The following is a 13,395-nucleotide window of genomic DNA, read 5'->3' on the forward strand; positions in this document are numbered from 1 at the left end:
ACTTCTGGTTGCCGTACACAACCCTTCCGCAACAGGAACCGCGCATGCGCTTTAATGTCGAATGGTTAAGCCGGGGAAGGTGAGAATGTTTATATTGTATCTGTTGTTTCTTTATTACGATTCTGTATGAGTTATTTGTGACTATTATATGCGTTTAAAAGTGCTTGTGACTATTCCTGAAGCATTTAATGGACTGCATGAGAAGGGCTTAGCGGTAGAGGAAGCGTTAGCAAAATAGCTAATGACATCCATGCATTCACCTTACTTACAAGTTGCATGAAAAGTGTTGTACATGTGAACTTTACATCTTAGATACAGTATTTTGTTTTTATTTGAACATATAATCATTCAAAATGCTTACTGTCATCACTCATCTGCATTGTTAACCCAGTGGAATTTAAATGTATGTGCAGCGATTTGTAGTTCAATCCAGTTTCCCCCTATTTGTCATAATAACTTAGATTGTTCTTTCAATGTTGTTTAAGATTTGAAAAGCAATAAATGGATAGTGAGGAGGCTCCAGCCCAGCGGCCAGTCACTTTGGACATCACGGTAGAAGATGTCAGCGAGGAGACTCCACCCCCAGACCCTCCAGAGTCACCTAGCAGTCAGACTCCTGCCAGAGAGAATATCCTGCAGCAGGGAGAGAGCATCGACCTTGGGGGAGACTTTGCAACACCCCAGGGAGACAGCATTGCTACACCATCAGAAAGCCTAATGGACAAGCTCAATGACCAAATGATGGAGAGTGTCATTATCTCTGATTCACCTAATAACAGTGAGGAGGATGATGTTGCTCCGATTGATTCATTCCTCGATGGTGGTGTTGATGAGGGGAATGAAAAATACACATCATGTGACACTGAGGAACAAACCATACAGATTGTAACTGAGACTGAAATTTCAGATGTGCAGGAGAAAGAATATTCTGAGGAGACAAAGGATGGGACAAACACACAAGAGCATGCCCGTCCATCTCACACTGAAACAAAGAGTCCATCTCGTCTTAGAAGTGAAGAACCAGAAAAAGGGACGCATCTCAAAGATGAGCCTGTGCCAGTGTGCACGATATTCAGCCAGAATAAGCAGCCGAATTCACTGTTACCTGACGGCTTCCAGCCCACCCTCATCAAGTCGCCCAGTTTTACTATGGGGAGTGGCAGTGCAAGCGATGACGCCGTAACCCCTAGCAAGTTGACAATTCCACTCGTATGCCAGCCCAGCCCAAGCCTCAGCAAATTCTTCACTGACAACGGACAGGCCAATCCAGCCTCCGACTTTTTTGATTCCTTCATGGCCCCTTCCTCATTCATCTCAGTGTCCAACCCCAATGCGGAGATCCCGCCAGACCCACCCGCATCACCTATAGTCACCAACCAGCGCTCTTCAACTTCTTCCTGCACCAGCCCTGGCACTCCCACTCCTCGTTCAGGACATACTTCAGCCCCTCCTGAGTTCACAGTCAAGTCTCAGCTTCCTCCATCTCAAGTATCTGCAAGTCACCCCCCAGCCTCAGCTCCAGTCGCTCAGCCACAGCCTTTCAACCAGCTCCAGGCCGTGTTCTCCGGCAGTGACGATGCATTTGCAACGGCGCTAATCCTGAGCGAGGTGGACAGACGCCATGACGCATGGCTGCCATCTGAGGAGACGAGGAAGTCCTTGGTCTCTATGGCCACCCAGCAGTACGGCTCGGCATATGCGGAGACGAACAGACTCACCATGCCGGGTCTCAAGTTTGACAACCTTCAGGTAAGACAAAGAATTTACAAGGAAGCAGTTTTTCGATTCAATTCACCTCTTTGTTGAATAGTTACTGCACAATTTTTTGTTTTTCAATGATTAACATTAAAAATAAGCTTCATCCATTTTAAGTCTCAGGTGCACAAACATACGGCCAGAGATGTCTCTATTTTTGCTTTAATGGAATCATTTGTTGATTGACAGGCAGTACCTGTTCAGACTTTTTAGAACTGCACCATTATAGTTGTGCACTCACTGTATGTCTAATAATATGCACCAAAGCTCCCTTGACACATTTAAGTTTGATTTCAATTTGGATTACAACGATAGACAATAAACTATAATAGTTTGTTGACGCATTGTATATCTTTTTGTCACAGGGCGATGCCGTCAAAGATTTAATGCTTCGATTCTTGGGGGAGCAGGCGGCCATGAAGCGACAAGTCCTCACCGCCACCTCTGTGGAGCAGTCCTTCTCGGGTCTCAAACAGCTTATTGTAAGTTTCTTAAGTTTATTGATGCATTCCAAGTCGAATACTTCTGAAGAAAGTCATTTGGGATGCTTTCCACGGATGGGCACAGCAGGAGATAGAAAGACAGGCAAACCCAAGCTGTGTTAATGACGTGTCCTTTTCTAGCATGTCAGCTGTCTCCGACAAATATTTTTGGGGAGTTGTCAATTTTTGCGACAGTAGTCAACTACTGGAAGTGCTCATCTGCTGTGCCGCGGATGAGTGGCATTGTTAAGGATGGGCTGGAGTTAAGACAGATCCTTCTGCTCCACGCAGTGCAGCTGCACCATGGATTCCTCGTGATCCTGTTTAGCCACTGTTTGTGTGTGCAGTCCCTCCAACACATTATAGTACGCTGGCAACTACATTCATTGCAAAAGTTAAATCATGTCTGTTCTTTCAGGAAGACTGCCACTTCCTGTAGAGAATAAAAGTAAGGCTCATAAGACTTCACGACTATCACATTCACTTTTTTTTTTTTAAATATATTTTTGTTTACAAAATAGGGAAGAGTACTGAAAACACAATGCAAAATTTGTGGGTTTCCGACTACAAATATGCAAGCAATTTTAAGTTGTAATACCTGCAGTTACCACACGATAACAGACATTTCTTTGTTGCGCTTACACTGGATCTCAATAATACAATTTTGAATGAGATGGTTTTTTATGGAAAAAAATATTCAAAAATTGGTTTTGTGCTGTGCTTGAATGATAATTTCAATGCAAGGCCTTGAAAAAAAATAATGCGGTGGGGTTTTCACATTGAAAATATATTATTGAAAATAAAATATATGCACATGTTTTATCATCATACTGTCTAACATCTAAATATCCTTGAGAGACGGGTCTTATTTAATGTTCAACAGCAACGAACAAATAATAGCGAAAGCAGTAAGCGCAGTAGAAGAAGGAACGAGCGGGCGTAGGAGAGAAAGGGAGAGGTGGAAACCCACTCGGCTCACAAGTTCCTTTCTCATGCTGTATCCATGTATTATGCATAGGGCTGCTGTGCATATTTTACAGGCCTTCTGGACTCTGCGCATGCACACACACACACACACACACCAACATGCGCCCACAAACAATACGCTATACGAGCTATACATACCGTAACTATATTTGTATGGGTGCCAGTCACAGTCTGCAACGGGTGTAGGTGGCTCCTGCAAGCCCAGGGCGAAATGATGGCGTGCTATATTCAGTCAGAAAAGATAGCATTGGCCTGCAGCTGAAATGTCAAGAAGTGACAAGGAATGTAACAAACTGTGTACTTGTGTGTTTTTATTTGGGGAGGAGGGGGTTGCAAATATTGTCAAATGTTGCAATAATAAGTCGAAATTCAGGTGGTGCTAAACTTTGTTCACGCCAAGAACTTGATTTGTTGATATGCACTGTGTCCCGAATTATTGTGTAAATAATATTTAAGGTAAACAGAATTATCTTTTTCATTTGGTTTGTTTATTCTTATTTTTGTTTTGACAATAATCACAAAATAACATCGTGACAAAAAAATGCATTAACTACAAAGAAGCTTTCATTGTACCCCTTTTATTTGGGGAGTGCCAGAATGTGGATGATGACTAGTGGGTTTCCTTTAAGACAATCTTGAGTAGCACTCTCATCGTGTCTCTCAGGCAAAAAAAAAGTGGGCCAAGCTGTTATTGTTGACAACCACACCATTAAAACAGCCCACTAGTCAATCAGCCGTTCATATTACCCAGAGGAGTGTCGCTTACAACTTGGACTCCGCGCTCAACCATCTTTGGGAGTGTTACGCCGAGTTCTCGTAAAAAGCCACCAGCTACTTTTCATAATATATTAGAGCCGTTTTGTGTTTCAGCCTCTCTCTGTGGTACTGTTGGAAAAGTCCAGCCATTGCCGGTGGGAGGAATGATGGCTGATGTGTGAAGTTCATATCGGTAAAGTAGGGAACCATCTCCCTCCCTCCCCAGCTTGAGGGCAGTGTTGCGTCCCCTCGGTTCAAGTGTCTGAACAGCAAGTATATAAGCTTCAAAGCGAAAATGGCCTCGCTTGCAATGGCTGGACTTTAAGTATGTCATATACTGCTAATGTTTTTCCCCCTCTGTGTAATTCTGGATCTTTATTGAAATTGCATGAGAGCTCTGCATTAACCAAAGCTGAGTTGAGGAAGTCTTTTTAAGTTTGCGTTGCCTGCAGGCTTTGGGTCTGGTGGGACCATATGTGGGCGTTCTTTTGTTCATAAAGCATTGTAATGCCGGGCTTCCTTTTTTTTTTCTTAACTCATCAAAGTAAAAAAAAGCACAATGCGAGTTTCTGCACAAATAAGATACCTCACCCCTTTTAATCATGCAGGAAGTATTGATAATTGTAAAAATCAACAATGTTAATTCAACACCTACAGAGATAAATGTAACATCTCAAAAGTGTCCACACTAAAAAAAAAAAAAAAAACTGATTACATTGAGTTGGACTTGCCGCAACTCTGGTAGTTAAAACTAATCAACACCAGCCAGTGATGATTTTACACGACACTTGTAGGCTCCTTGTACTTTTTCCACTTGCCTCTTGTATTGACAATTAATTTGAATTGCTTTGGTCTAGACTGCTTTGGGAAGTCCTCAAGTCCCCGCCCTGAACTTTTTAGCTCCCTTTGGCATCGCCTGATGCTTCCCTTGCAGCTCCTCCGGCTCTCGTCTTCGTTTCGCTTTGCCACCCACTGCTTCTTGCTTCCATCACTCAACTTTTTTGGCAAATGCTATTCGCTCTTAATTTTTTTACCCTGTGTTGATTTCTGCACCCTCGTCCGTCGCTTTGCGTGCTGTTGTATGCCAAGTACGGAACATGCTAGATGTTCTCATTTCCCTTATCTGTCCATTTCACACCAGCACCTAAAAAAACATATGCACCAACTCATTTATGTTTTGCAGCAAAGCAACGGTGTACTTCTAGGAGCCGTGTATTTTGTATTTTAGAGGGGCTACATCTGCTTGGCCCATTCAGGCTGCCTTCTTGTTTTCAGCTTCATTTCTCAGCCTAATGAAGATTCAGAGGCAGTCTAGCAGCCGGCAGACTAGGCAGAAACAAAGGTTGGGTGGGTGCAAGAGAGACCGACAGTAATGCAGCAGTAATATAAAAGCTTAGATATAAAGCAAAAGAGCAGCAAATGGAAAAGCAAAGAGTCACGGGTTAAGGAGAATATGATAAATCTGTCTCGTCTAACTTAAGGAAAATTATAAAAAGCCGCTGGACGCAAATTGATCATGTCACTCAGATGTAGAATTGAATACGAGTTGAGATGTGATTGCAATCACTTAAGAGACTTCTATTTTGTTCCCCCTGCAGAGCAGTAAGAACTGGCGCGCAGCAGTTGATCTGACAGGTCGTCTTTTGACAGCTCACGGGCAAGGATACGGAAAAGCCGGACAGCCCACTTCCCATACGGCTAACTCGCTACAGGTAGGACGGAAACAACGTCTTGGCTTTCACCGTGATGACGTGTATTTGTGTTTTTATTTTACAGCTTTGGTTTGTACGTTTGGCCCTCCTCATTAAGCTGAACCTTTTCCAAAATGCTGAGCTGGAATTTGAGCCTTTTGGTGATCTGGATCAACCGGACCTCTTTTATGAGTTCTACCCCACTGTATATCCTGGGAGAAGAGGTACACACACGTTCAAAACACACACACCCAGTTTGAAGTCCTGATTTTTACAGTGAAGTAGTTCGTGACGCGACATTGTTTCTCTTCACCAAGACTGCCGCGGACTCGTCAGCCAAGCTTTCCCCAGACACAGCCTCGTTAACATTTTGAAGCAGATGTAATGTCTCCCTCGACTTTTTTTTTTTTTTTTTGGGCTATAGATTTTTTCAAAAACCAATACCGCCAGCGGGTGCTATGGAAACTCAGCACTGCAAAAGATTTACACTGAAATAGTTAGAGCTTTTAATTTGACAGTCGAGGTGGTTGAAGGAATGACTCAAATAAAATATGATATTTTTAATCCACCTTATTTGTATGCACCATGAGCCTTTGTGCTCAGCTACCGTTTTGGGCGTAACATTTTATCTGAAATATAAACTGGACCGGTATTTGTGAAAGTTCCACAAGGGAAGTTTCTTTCTTTGGTTCTCAAAATCCTTGAGAAGCTCAAACAACTCCACTTGTCTACAACAAGTCTTTACTTTTATTGGTCTTTTTTTACACGCATGAGTTGCTCTCTAATGTATTCTGATTACTTAGTATCTACTTTGCCCCTCAAGCAACCACAAGAAAAAAAAAGTGATAGATACAACTACACAGAGATACATCGTTTAAAAAGACCGCATGGCTTGACTTTCCGTTACTCAATATTAAATACCTTGTGCTTGCAAATGAACTGGCACAAGTTTTTGATTTTTGGCAGCATTTGTAAAGCATTTCTCCAGCCCAGTGCTCATATTGACCACGCATTGTCATGATTCAACTCGTTAAATGCTCAGAGTTGGCTGCCCGTGTGCTACTTGCACTCGAAAGAATTTGGATATGATTGGACCAGAACAGAACTTTTTTTTTTTTTGCTTGTTTACTTAATCAATTTTGGGATGCATCAATTTACTGCAATACTTTAATCCCAGGTGCACACTGAAAGTGTCTGAACACGCACACCGTGTGTCTGCTTGCTTTGGTGTTTGTAAGATCACGGGTGATCACGCACGAGCTCAGAGACTTGCCTGGATGTAGGTTCTCTTGCTATGGTGTGTGAAAGATGTCGAGACGGAAAGGGATGAAGCGCGGAGATGAGTGATAGCGCTGTGCACAGGGAACCATGTGGGGCTTTAATAATCCGCCATAGGAAGCTCAATGCCATCTGTAGGTTCTTGCCTCTCGGGCTGTCGAAGTGCGGGTGGGTGGGTGTTTGATGGTTGCGGTTTTCATCTTGTACCTACTGCAATGTCCTCATCCCGCCCCATTTGTCCATCTCCCTTCCTAACAGGCTCCATGGTGCCGTTCTCCATGCGGTTGCTGCACGCCGAGCTTCCCCAGCACCTGGCTAAGCCTCAGGAGGCTCTGGACCGCCTGCACAATCTCAAAAGTGTCTGCCTCACCGTTAGTACTCAAACAAACAAGCACAGCCTCCAGATGAACATAAAGATAGTCGCACTTAGGTTCAAGATTGCACATCCATACAAAAAAGTACATTACCCTGATAAATAGGGAAATGTGGTCAGGTTTTAGAGTCATTCAAAGATGCTGATGCCAGTATACGATTGTACAGTGCTGCGCTAGCAGTGATAGTGTTTCTTAAACAGATCCTGGACAACTTGGAGAAAGGCTTGGGCGAGGATGGCGGCGTGATCAGCCTAACGGAGGAGAATAGGCGAGGTAAGCACACACATGATCACTCAAGCAGACTTTAGGCTGCAGACCTGGCTGCGGGCCCAGACTGCATCACACGTTGGAGGAAAAGTGAGGTCACAGACCCCGCTGGGAAATGCACATACTCGCAAACAAGCACACCTGGCGCGCCACTGCAGCGTGCTTTGCCTCCACGACACACACATATTGTCCAGCGCGCAAACACATCGATATGTGCTCTTAAAAGTGTTGAGCACCTCACTGCTTTGGTACTCGCGCTGAATATCAAGACGGCTTCTCCAGCCAGCAGCCGGCAGAACAGATCAATACGCATCAGTCTTATCCGAGCTACTCGCATCTGCACATGTGGTGGGGAATTAGACGGCAGCTATAGAAATGTAATCACCACTTTTTTTTTTTTTTTTTTTCACGCTAATATTACCCCTACGCACAACTCCCGTCCTTCAGAATTGCTCAACCGAGCAATAAATCTTTTTTGCCGGCTCCTGTCACTCTGCTTTTTTTTTTACGCTCAAGATGCGATTAAGTAAGGTTAATTTCAAGCCATGAAAAACAAGATGCCGCTCGCCAAATCGGAGCTAAATATACCACTTGCATATAATTGGGGGAGAAAAAAAAAAAAACTGTCAGGATGGTGAATGTATATCTGTGTGGGTGCACCAGTGCTGCCAGTTTGTATAATAGCTCTGCCCTCTGTCTCTCCTCTCGCTGCCCACACAGACAGCCGACAGTCAAGTCAATAACACAGGGGCATGCCTTCGCACATCAGACCCCTACTGAGTGATTAGCTCCCCTCCCCGACGCACGCATTCGCTCGCGCACACTCACAGGTGTGCTGCCATGAATAATAATAGGCCTGTACAGAAGCTCTGCCACGGGGGGTACTGTCTGAGGAACAGAAGAAAAGTGCCGCAGTGTCTTCCCTATCGCCTCCCCCCCTTTAAATAAACCTCTGTGTGGAGGAGTAAAGCAAGGGAATTCAAAATAAAAGCAGGAGGTGCGGGGAGTGACGGCTCTCGGAGCAGAGACCTCCAAAAAAGGGTGTGATGAAAACAGGAAGTCAACCTCAAACAATCAAACAATCTGCCCTGTATCCTTTCTTGATTTTAGAATCGGTAAAGCTGTGGAAAGCTCGTCTCAGTCGAGTCCTCTATTCCATGGCCAACTGTCTGCTGGTGATGAAGGTACGTATGTTTAATGTCCTTATACAAGTGTCTGCCTGTGTGCGAGGAGGGTGGGGAGTTGTGTGTGTGTGTGTGAGAAAAGGGGTGTGTGTGCTGTGATGCCAGGCGGGTGGAGGATTCACAGTGAAATCCCCCCAGACTGACCACTAATTGGATTCTTGGTCAGAGAGAGAGAGAGAGACAGAAGAAAGGGAAGGGCGGTGATGCCTTTCGGAACGTAAAGAGAGCCACAGTGCCATCTCGTGTCCAGATTCAAGCCCTGTTTTACTCATTTGCATTCCCAGACATGATGGAAATTCTTGACTGATAGTATTGTGACTCTTTTTGATTGCTCGAGCGGTCGGTCCCTAAAGGGCGGAGACTCTGCTTTTGTATGTCAACGGAAAATAAGCGGGAAGAAGGCGTCGCAAATAAGCTCCATGCAAATATAAGCGCTTCTTATTATCTACAGGATCGTTGTTTAGTTGTTGTGCACCATTTTTAACGGGTAGGAGTTTGCACAGCGGGGGCCGGAAAAAAAATATGGTGTCGTAAAGACTCACAAATCACAACCCTGCACTGAAATAAAGCTTTAGGGTTTATTCATACATTTTTAATAGCTGGTTATTAACTGGATATTGTGCGTTTTAAGATGAACCTATCCAAAGGATAAACAACCGTTCGGGGGACGTAAAAATGGCAGCGGCGCTCTGAGGATTCCAAACATGATTGTGGTGTTGATGTCAGCACTCAGGATTCCAAAAATACTTGCACATTAAAGCTGATTAACGATGATCAACATTTGGCATTTGCTACATTTGACAATTCTTGGTTGAACCTCCTCTCTGGTCCTACTCAGTAGTCGACTCACCACGGCATGAGCAATGCGGAGGTGGAAGTCGGGTCACCTCGCCCTGCTATTACTCCATATGTTTGATTAATGCCCTCTCTCTCGGCTTGCCCTCCACCTGTCTCCGCCTCCTGCCGCGTCCCTCACCTTTAGCTCATTTGTCTCTAATTCTAGTGACTTTTTGTTCTTTCTCCATCTTTTTTTCTCTCTCACTTTCTCTTTTCGGCGAGCCTCACTCATCAAGCGTTATCCGTCTCTCACTGCAGGACTATGTTCTGGCGGTGGAGATCTATCACGCCATCATCCAGTATGAACCCCAGCAGAGAGCGCAGCTGCTCAGCGGAATAGGACGCATCTTCTTGCAGGTTGATACATCAACACATTGCATGACATAGGCAGACTAATCATATAACCGTATATGTTTTTGTTTTTTTCTCAGATTGGAGATATTAAAACAGCCGAGATGTATTTCTGCGATGTGGAGAAAACATGCCAGAGGATAGACAGTGAGCCCAGCCTCACAACATGCGTGCTGATGAACAGGTATGCTTGTTTACGTTTAGCATCCTTGCTAACTAAGTGCGCCTTTATTGCATTTGAATTCAACGCCGAACAATCTGGTTTTGGCAGTTAAGTCATCATAGCGTCCCTAAGCTGTTGAATTTACTCCATTTTATTTCATCAATTGGTTGCACAAAAATAAAATCATCTGGATACATTTTGTGTGCCTACTTTAAAAGGTATCTGGATTCAGATGATTATATTATTCAAAAAAAAAAAAAAATCTGTGTACTTGGGGAATGGAGTAGAGAAAGCCCACTAGAGTAGTGAAGGAGATATTTACATAAGAGCGCTGCATATTTCAAATAGCTCTCTGATCTTGTCTGATACTATATCTAGTGCCCAATTGGTGTTTGTAAGACTTAGATATAGTAAAAAAAAAAAAAAAGACACTGACACGTGTGTTCAATTCCAGGGCATTTGTCCACCTCAGTCAGAACAACTATGCTGAAGCACATTCGTCCTTCATGGACGTTTTAAAGATGGATCCAAAAAACCCTGTTGTAAGTTTTTGGCCGTCCTGCCAATTTCCTTGCCATTTCCTTAACCTTCTCCTCGTCCGTGTCAATTCCTACCAAGGCCAACAACAACGCAGCAGTTTGCCTGCTCTACCTAGGCCGGCTCAAGGAGTCCCTGGGCAAACTGGAAGGCCTGGTGCAGCAGGATCCAGCCCTCTACCTCCACGAGAGCGTCCTCTTCAACCTGACCACTATGTATGAACTGGAATCTTCACGCAGCACCCAAAAGAAGCAAGCGCTGTTGGAGGCCGTGTCCTGTCGGGAAGGAGACAGCTTCAACACTCAGTGCCTCAAACTAGTTTGAGACCTTAAGCCGACAAGTACCGTCATCCTGGGTGATAGAAAATGCTCCTGATTATTTTAGATGATGAATTAGCTTTATTGTCATTTTTCAAAAGTTTGATAGGGGCCTTGTATGGATGGGTTGTATGTTTTACAGGTCAGACAGAGGGACAGCGCCGTGCAAGTCCACAACCTTGATGCTAAGACACCTGCCTCTCAGTTGGTAAACATTCAATTCAATTCCTATGACCTTCTATCAAATATGTGAGACTTGACAAGGGCATTAAGCTGAGACTCGCAATGCTTGAAAAGTCTAGCAAGCTTGCACTGTACGATTCCTTTTTAAACTTCTCCCTGAAAGAACACCCTTAGAATACTGTACTGGATGAACTGTCTTATGATACTTGAATGAAGCTTTTTGAATGAGTTTATTAACTCAGACAATATACATAAAACCACTGCAATTGCATTATTTCCCTTGAAAACAACAAAGGGTGTGTGTGTGTCCATATGTGCACTTATACATATAGTGGATATTGAAAGTCTCAAAACCTGATTTGGGTTTTTGTGATGACTCAACATGAATAAAAATGACATCAGAATAGATCATTAAAAATGATTTTTAATAATTAATAAAAACATCAAGTCACCATTGGACCTATGAAATTTTGAAATGATTTGCCTTTTTTTTATATAATAAAAAAACGGGCATTTGAACAGAGGGGTGTGTAGACTTTATATCCATAATGTGTATGTGTGTATATAAATGTATTGACAAATAGATGTCAAGGTGGAAAATGGTTGTCATTCATTGAATTAAATGATTTACAATTACAATCTTAAAAGTGTGTTTTTCCACTTGACCTTTGGGCTAGTATAGCTCACTCATAACAGCTTTTGGACAAAATATAATTCTTAAGTGACACCAAGTTTAGGGAAAATATATCCTGTCACCCTGTCCCAGTTTTGTCTTTTTCAAAACATGTCATGAAGAAAAACGGCGGTGATGAGAACAGCCAATTAAAAACAAAAAATGTTTTTGTTCATGACTTCTGCAACGAAGCCATATATTTCTTTCGTATTTCGTAGTCATCCGCTGGCCTGTTGTAGGCTTTCCACACTGGCTCCCCAATAAACAGCCTCATGGCCTTTGTATAATTCTACAGAGACAGAAAAAAGAATATTCAGTGATGTAGTGTTTTCAATCTTGAGCGACCATTGTGAAAATGCAAAGTGTCTTTCTTCAAATTAATGTTCATGCTAATGGAATAAACACACCACCTTAATGGCGCCCAAATAATCCCTCATCACTGGTCAAAAAGTTAATTTTATTTCAGATAACAGATTTACCAACTCGTCCAAGGTGAAGCGGTGGTAGATGCCCGCTGGCAGGGTAATGAGGTCACCCTTCCCCATGGCAATTCTTATCCAGCGGTCCTCTTGGTCCCTGATGTCAAAGTAGGCCTGGCCATCAAGGATGTAGCGAATCTCATCATCCAAATGCAAATGTTCCTCAAAGAACATTTTCAACTGATAAGAGACAAAAGTTATTAATAGCAGATTTCTAGCGAACAGTTGGGTTTATGGGATTAAGCTTTCATGTTACCTTCTCCTCATAATTTGGCAGTGTGTTCTTCTCAATGGTGATGATGTCCATGAAGGAGTAACCTCGCTCATTCCTGATTCGCTGCAGTTCTGGGTCTGTTTCATAGATGTCAGCATTCAGCTGCAACCACAACACAAATCTGTGAACTTTTAGAGCTTCTGTGTCACATCTGACCAATGCTGTCTACAAACACACTGCTCACAATAAAATAGAAATAATGCTTACTGGTGACATTTTGTGATCCTAATAAATTCTCCTCTGCAGTGCATCCTGACTTTTCACCCAGACTTTTGTCCAGTTGTTTCAAATGCAGTGGTGAGTTTGTCTCCATAATAATAAAGTCTTGTCTACAGTCATGTATTCATTCGTGCAATCGTTCTGCAGAAGTTGTCAAACCCGAGGGATCATCCCAGCCATGCACACAACTCCTTGAAAATTTGCAAGATTGGGAAAAAGCACGTGATGGCTGCACAAGAGTTACCTTCCAGTGAAAAACACCAAGCTGTTGTAAGTCCTCCAACGATACGGGTCGATTCGGATCGAGCTTGTGCGGCTTTCTCTGGTCTTCGTCAGAGTTGTCCATGTACCAGGCTTCTATCGCCATGTTTACAAATTACCGACACACGCAATAACAACACGTCAGGTTTGCACAAATTTGGGCCACAATGGCGTCGCGTGGTGCGTTCACGTACCCTCCGTTTTACAAAGACCTTAAGATGTAAAATACTGTTGAATGAATATTTTTTTTATATAATAATAATTATTTCCACACGCCGATGTCGATTCACAGCTTCTGCATTTCCTCTGATAAAAAATAATAATTGC

The 13,395-nt window shown here is 43.2% G+C and overlaps 2 protein-coding genes across 2 annotated transcripts; one reads left to right on the plus strand and one right to left on the minus strand.

Annotated features, from left to right (window-relative positions):
• The first annotated feature begins 7 nt into the window (after positions 1-7).
• On the plus strand, positions 8-11,801 carry trappc12 (trafficking protein particle complex subunit 12). Its single transcript, XM_088400272.1, has 13 exons — positions 8-79; positions 486-1,749; positions 2,121-2,237; positions 5,579-5,692; positions 5,757-5,895; positions 7,208-7,320; positions 7,524-7,596; positions 8,701-8,774; positions 9,870-9,968; positions 10,043-10,146; positions 10,580-10,667; positions 10,744-11,017; positions 11,122-11,801. Exons 2-12 carry the CDS (start codon positions 502-504, stop codon positions 10,984-10,986), a joined length of 2,412 nt encoding a protein of 803 aa, XP_088256398.1. The 5' UTR covers positions 8-79; positions 486-501; the 3' UTR covers positions 10,987-11,017; positions 11,122-11,801.
• On the minus strand, positions 11,567-13,256 carry adi1 (acireductone dioxygenase 1). The gene is made up of 4 exons (XM_088400280.1): positions 13,052-13,256; positions 12,571-12,690; positions 12,315-12,494; positions 11,567-12,124 (listed from the first exon to the last, which is right to left on the minus strand). The coding sequence occupies exons 1-4, from the start codon at positions 13,172-13,174 to the stop codon at positions 12,008-12,010; spliced, it is 540 nt and encodes a 179-aa protein (XP_088256406.1). The 5' UTR covers positions 13,175-13,256; the 3' UTR covers positions 11,567-12,007.
• Positions 13,257-13,395: the final 139 nt, after the last annotated feature.

Source organism: Syngnathus floridae, chromosome 16 (assembly GCF_059516105.1).
Source record: "Syngnathus floridae isolate MCC-2025c chromosome 16, RoL_Sflo_1.0, whole genome shotgun sequence".
In the NCBI taxonomy this organism is placed as follows: Eukaryota; Metazoa; Chordata; class Actinopteri; order Syngnathiformes; family Syngnathidae; genus Syngnathus; species Syngnathus floridae.

What these genes read in the sequence shown, in the direction of transcription:
- adi1 (XM_088400280.1), bottom strand. Translation starts at nt 13,174, where the DNA reads ATGGCGATAGAAGCCTGGTACATGGACAACTCTGACGAAGACCAGAGA. An exon ending in TTGGTGTTTTTCACTGGAAG is followed by an intron (nt 12,691 to 13,051) that starts GTAACTCTTGTG and finishes TTGTGGTTGCAG; the next exon opens with CTGAATGCTGACATCTATGA. An exon ending in TGCCAAATTATGAGGAGAAG is followed by an intron (nt 12,495 to 12,570) that starts GTAACATGAAAG and finishes GTCTCTTATCAG; the next exon opens with TTGAAAATGTTCTTTGAGGA.
- trappc12 (XM_088400272.1), top strand. Translation starts at nt 502, where the DNA reads ATGGATAGTGAGGAGGCTCCAGCCCAGCGGCCAGTCACTTTGGACATC. An exon ending in CGGGTCTCAAACAGCTTATT is followed by an intron (nt 2,238 to 5,578) that starts GTAAGTTTCTTA and finishes TTCCCCCTGCAG; the next exon opens with AGCAGTAAGAACTGGCGCGC. An exon ending in TGTATATCCTGGGAGAAGAG is followed by an intron (nt 5,896 to 7,207) that starts GTACACACACGT and finishes CCTTCCTAACAG; the next exon opens with GCTCCATGGTGCCGTTCTCC.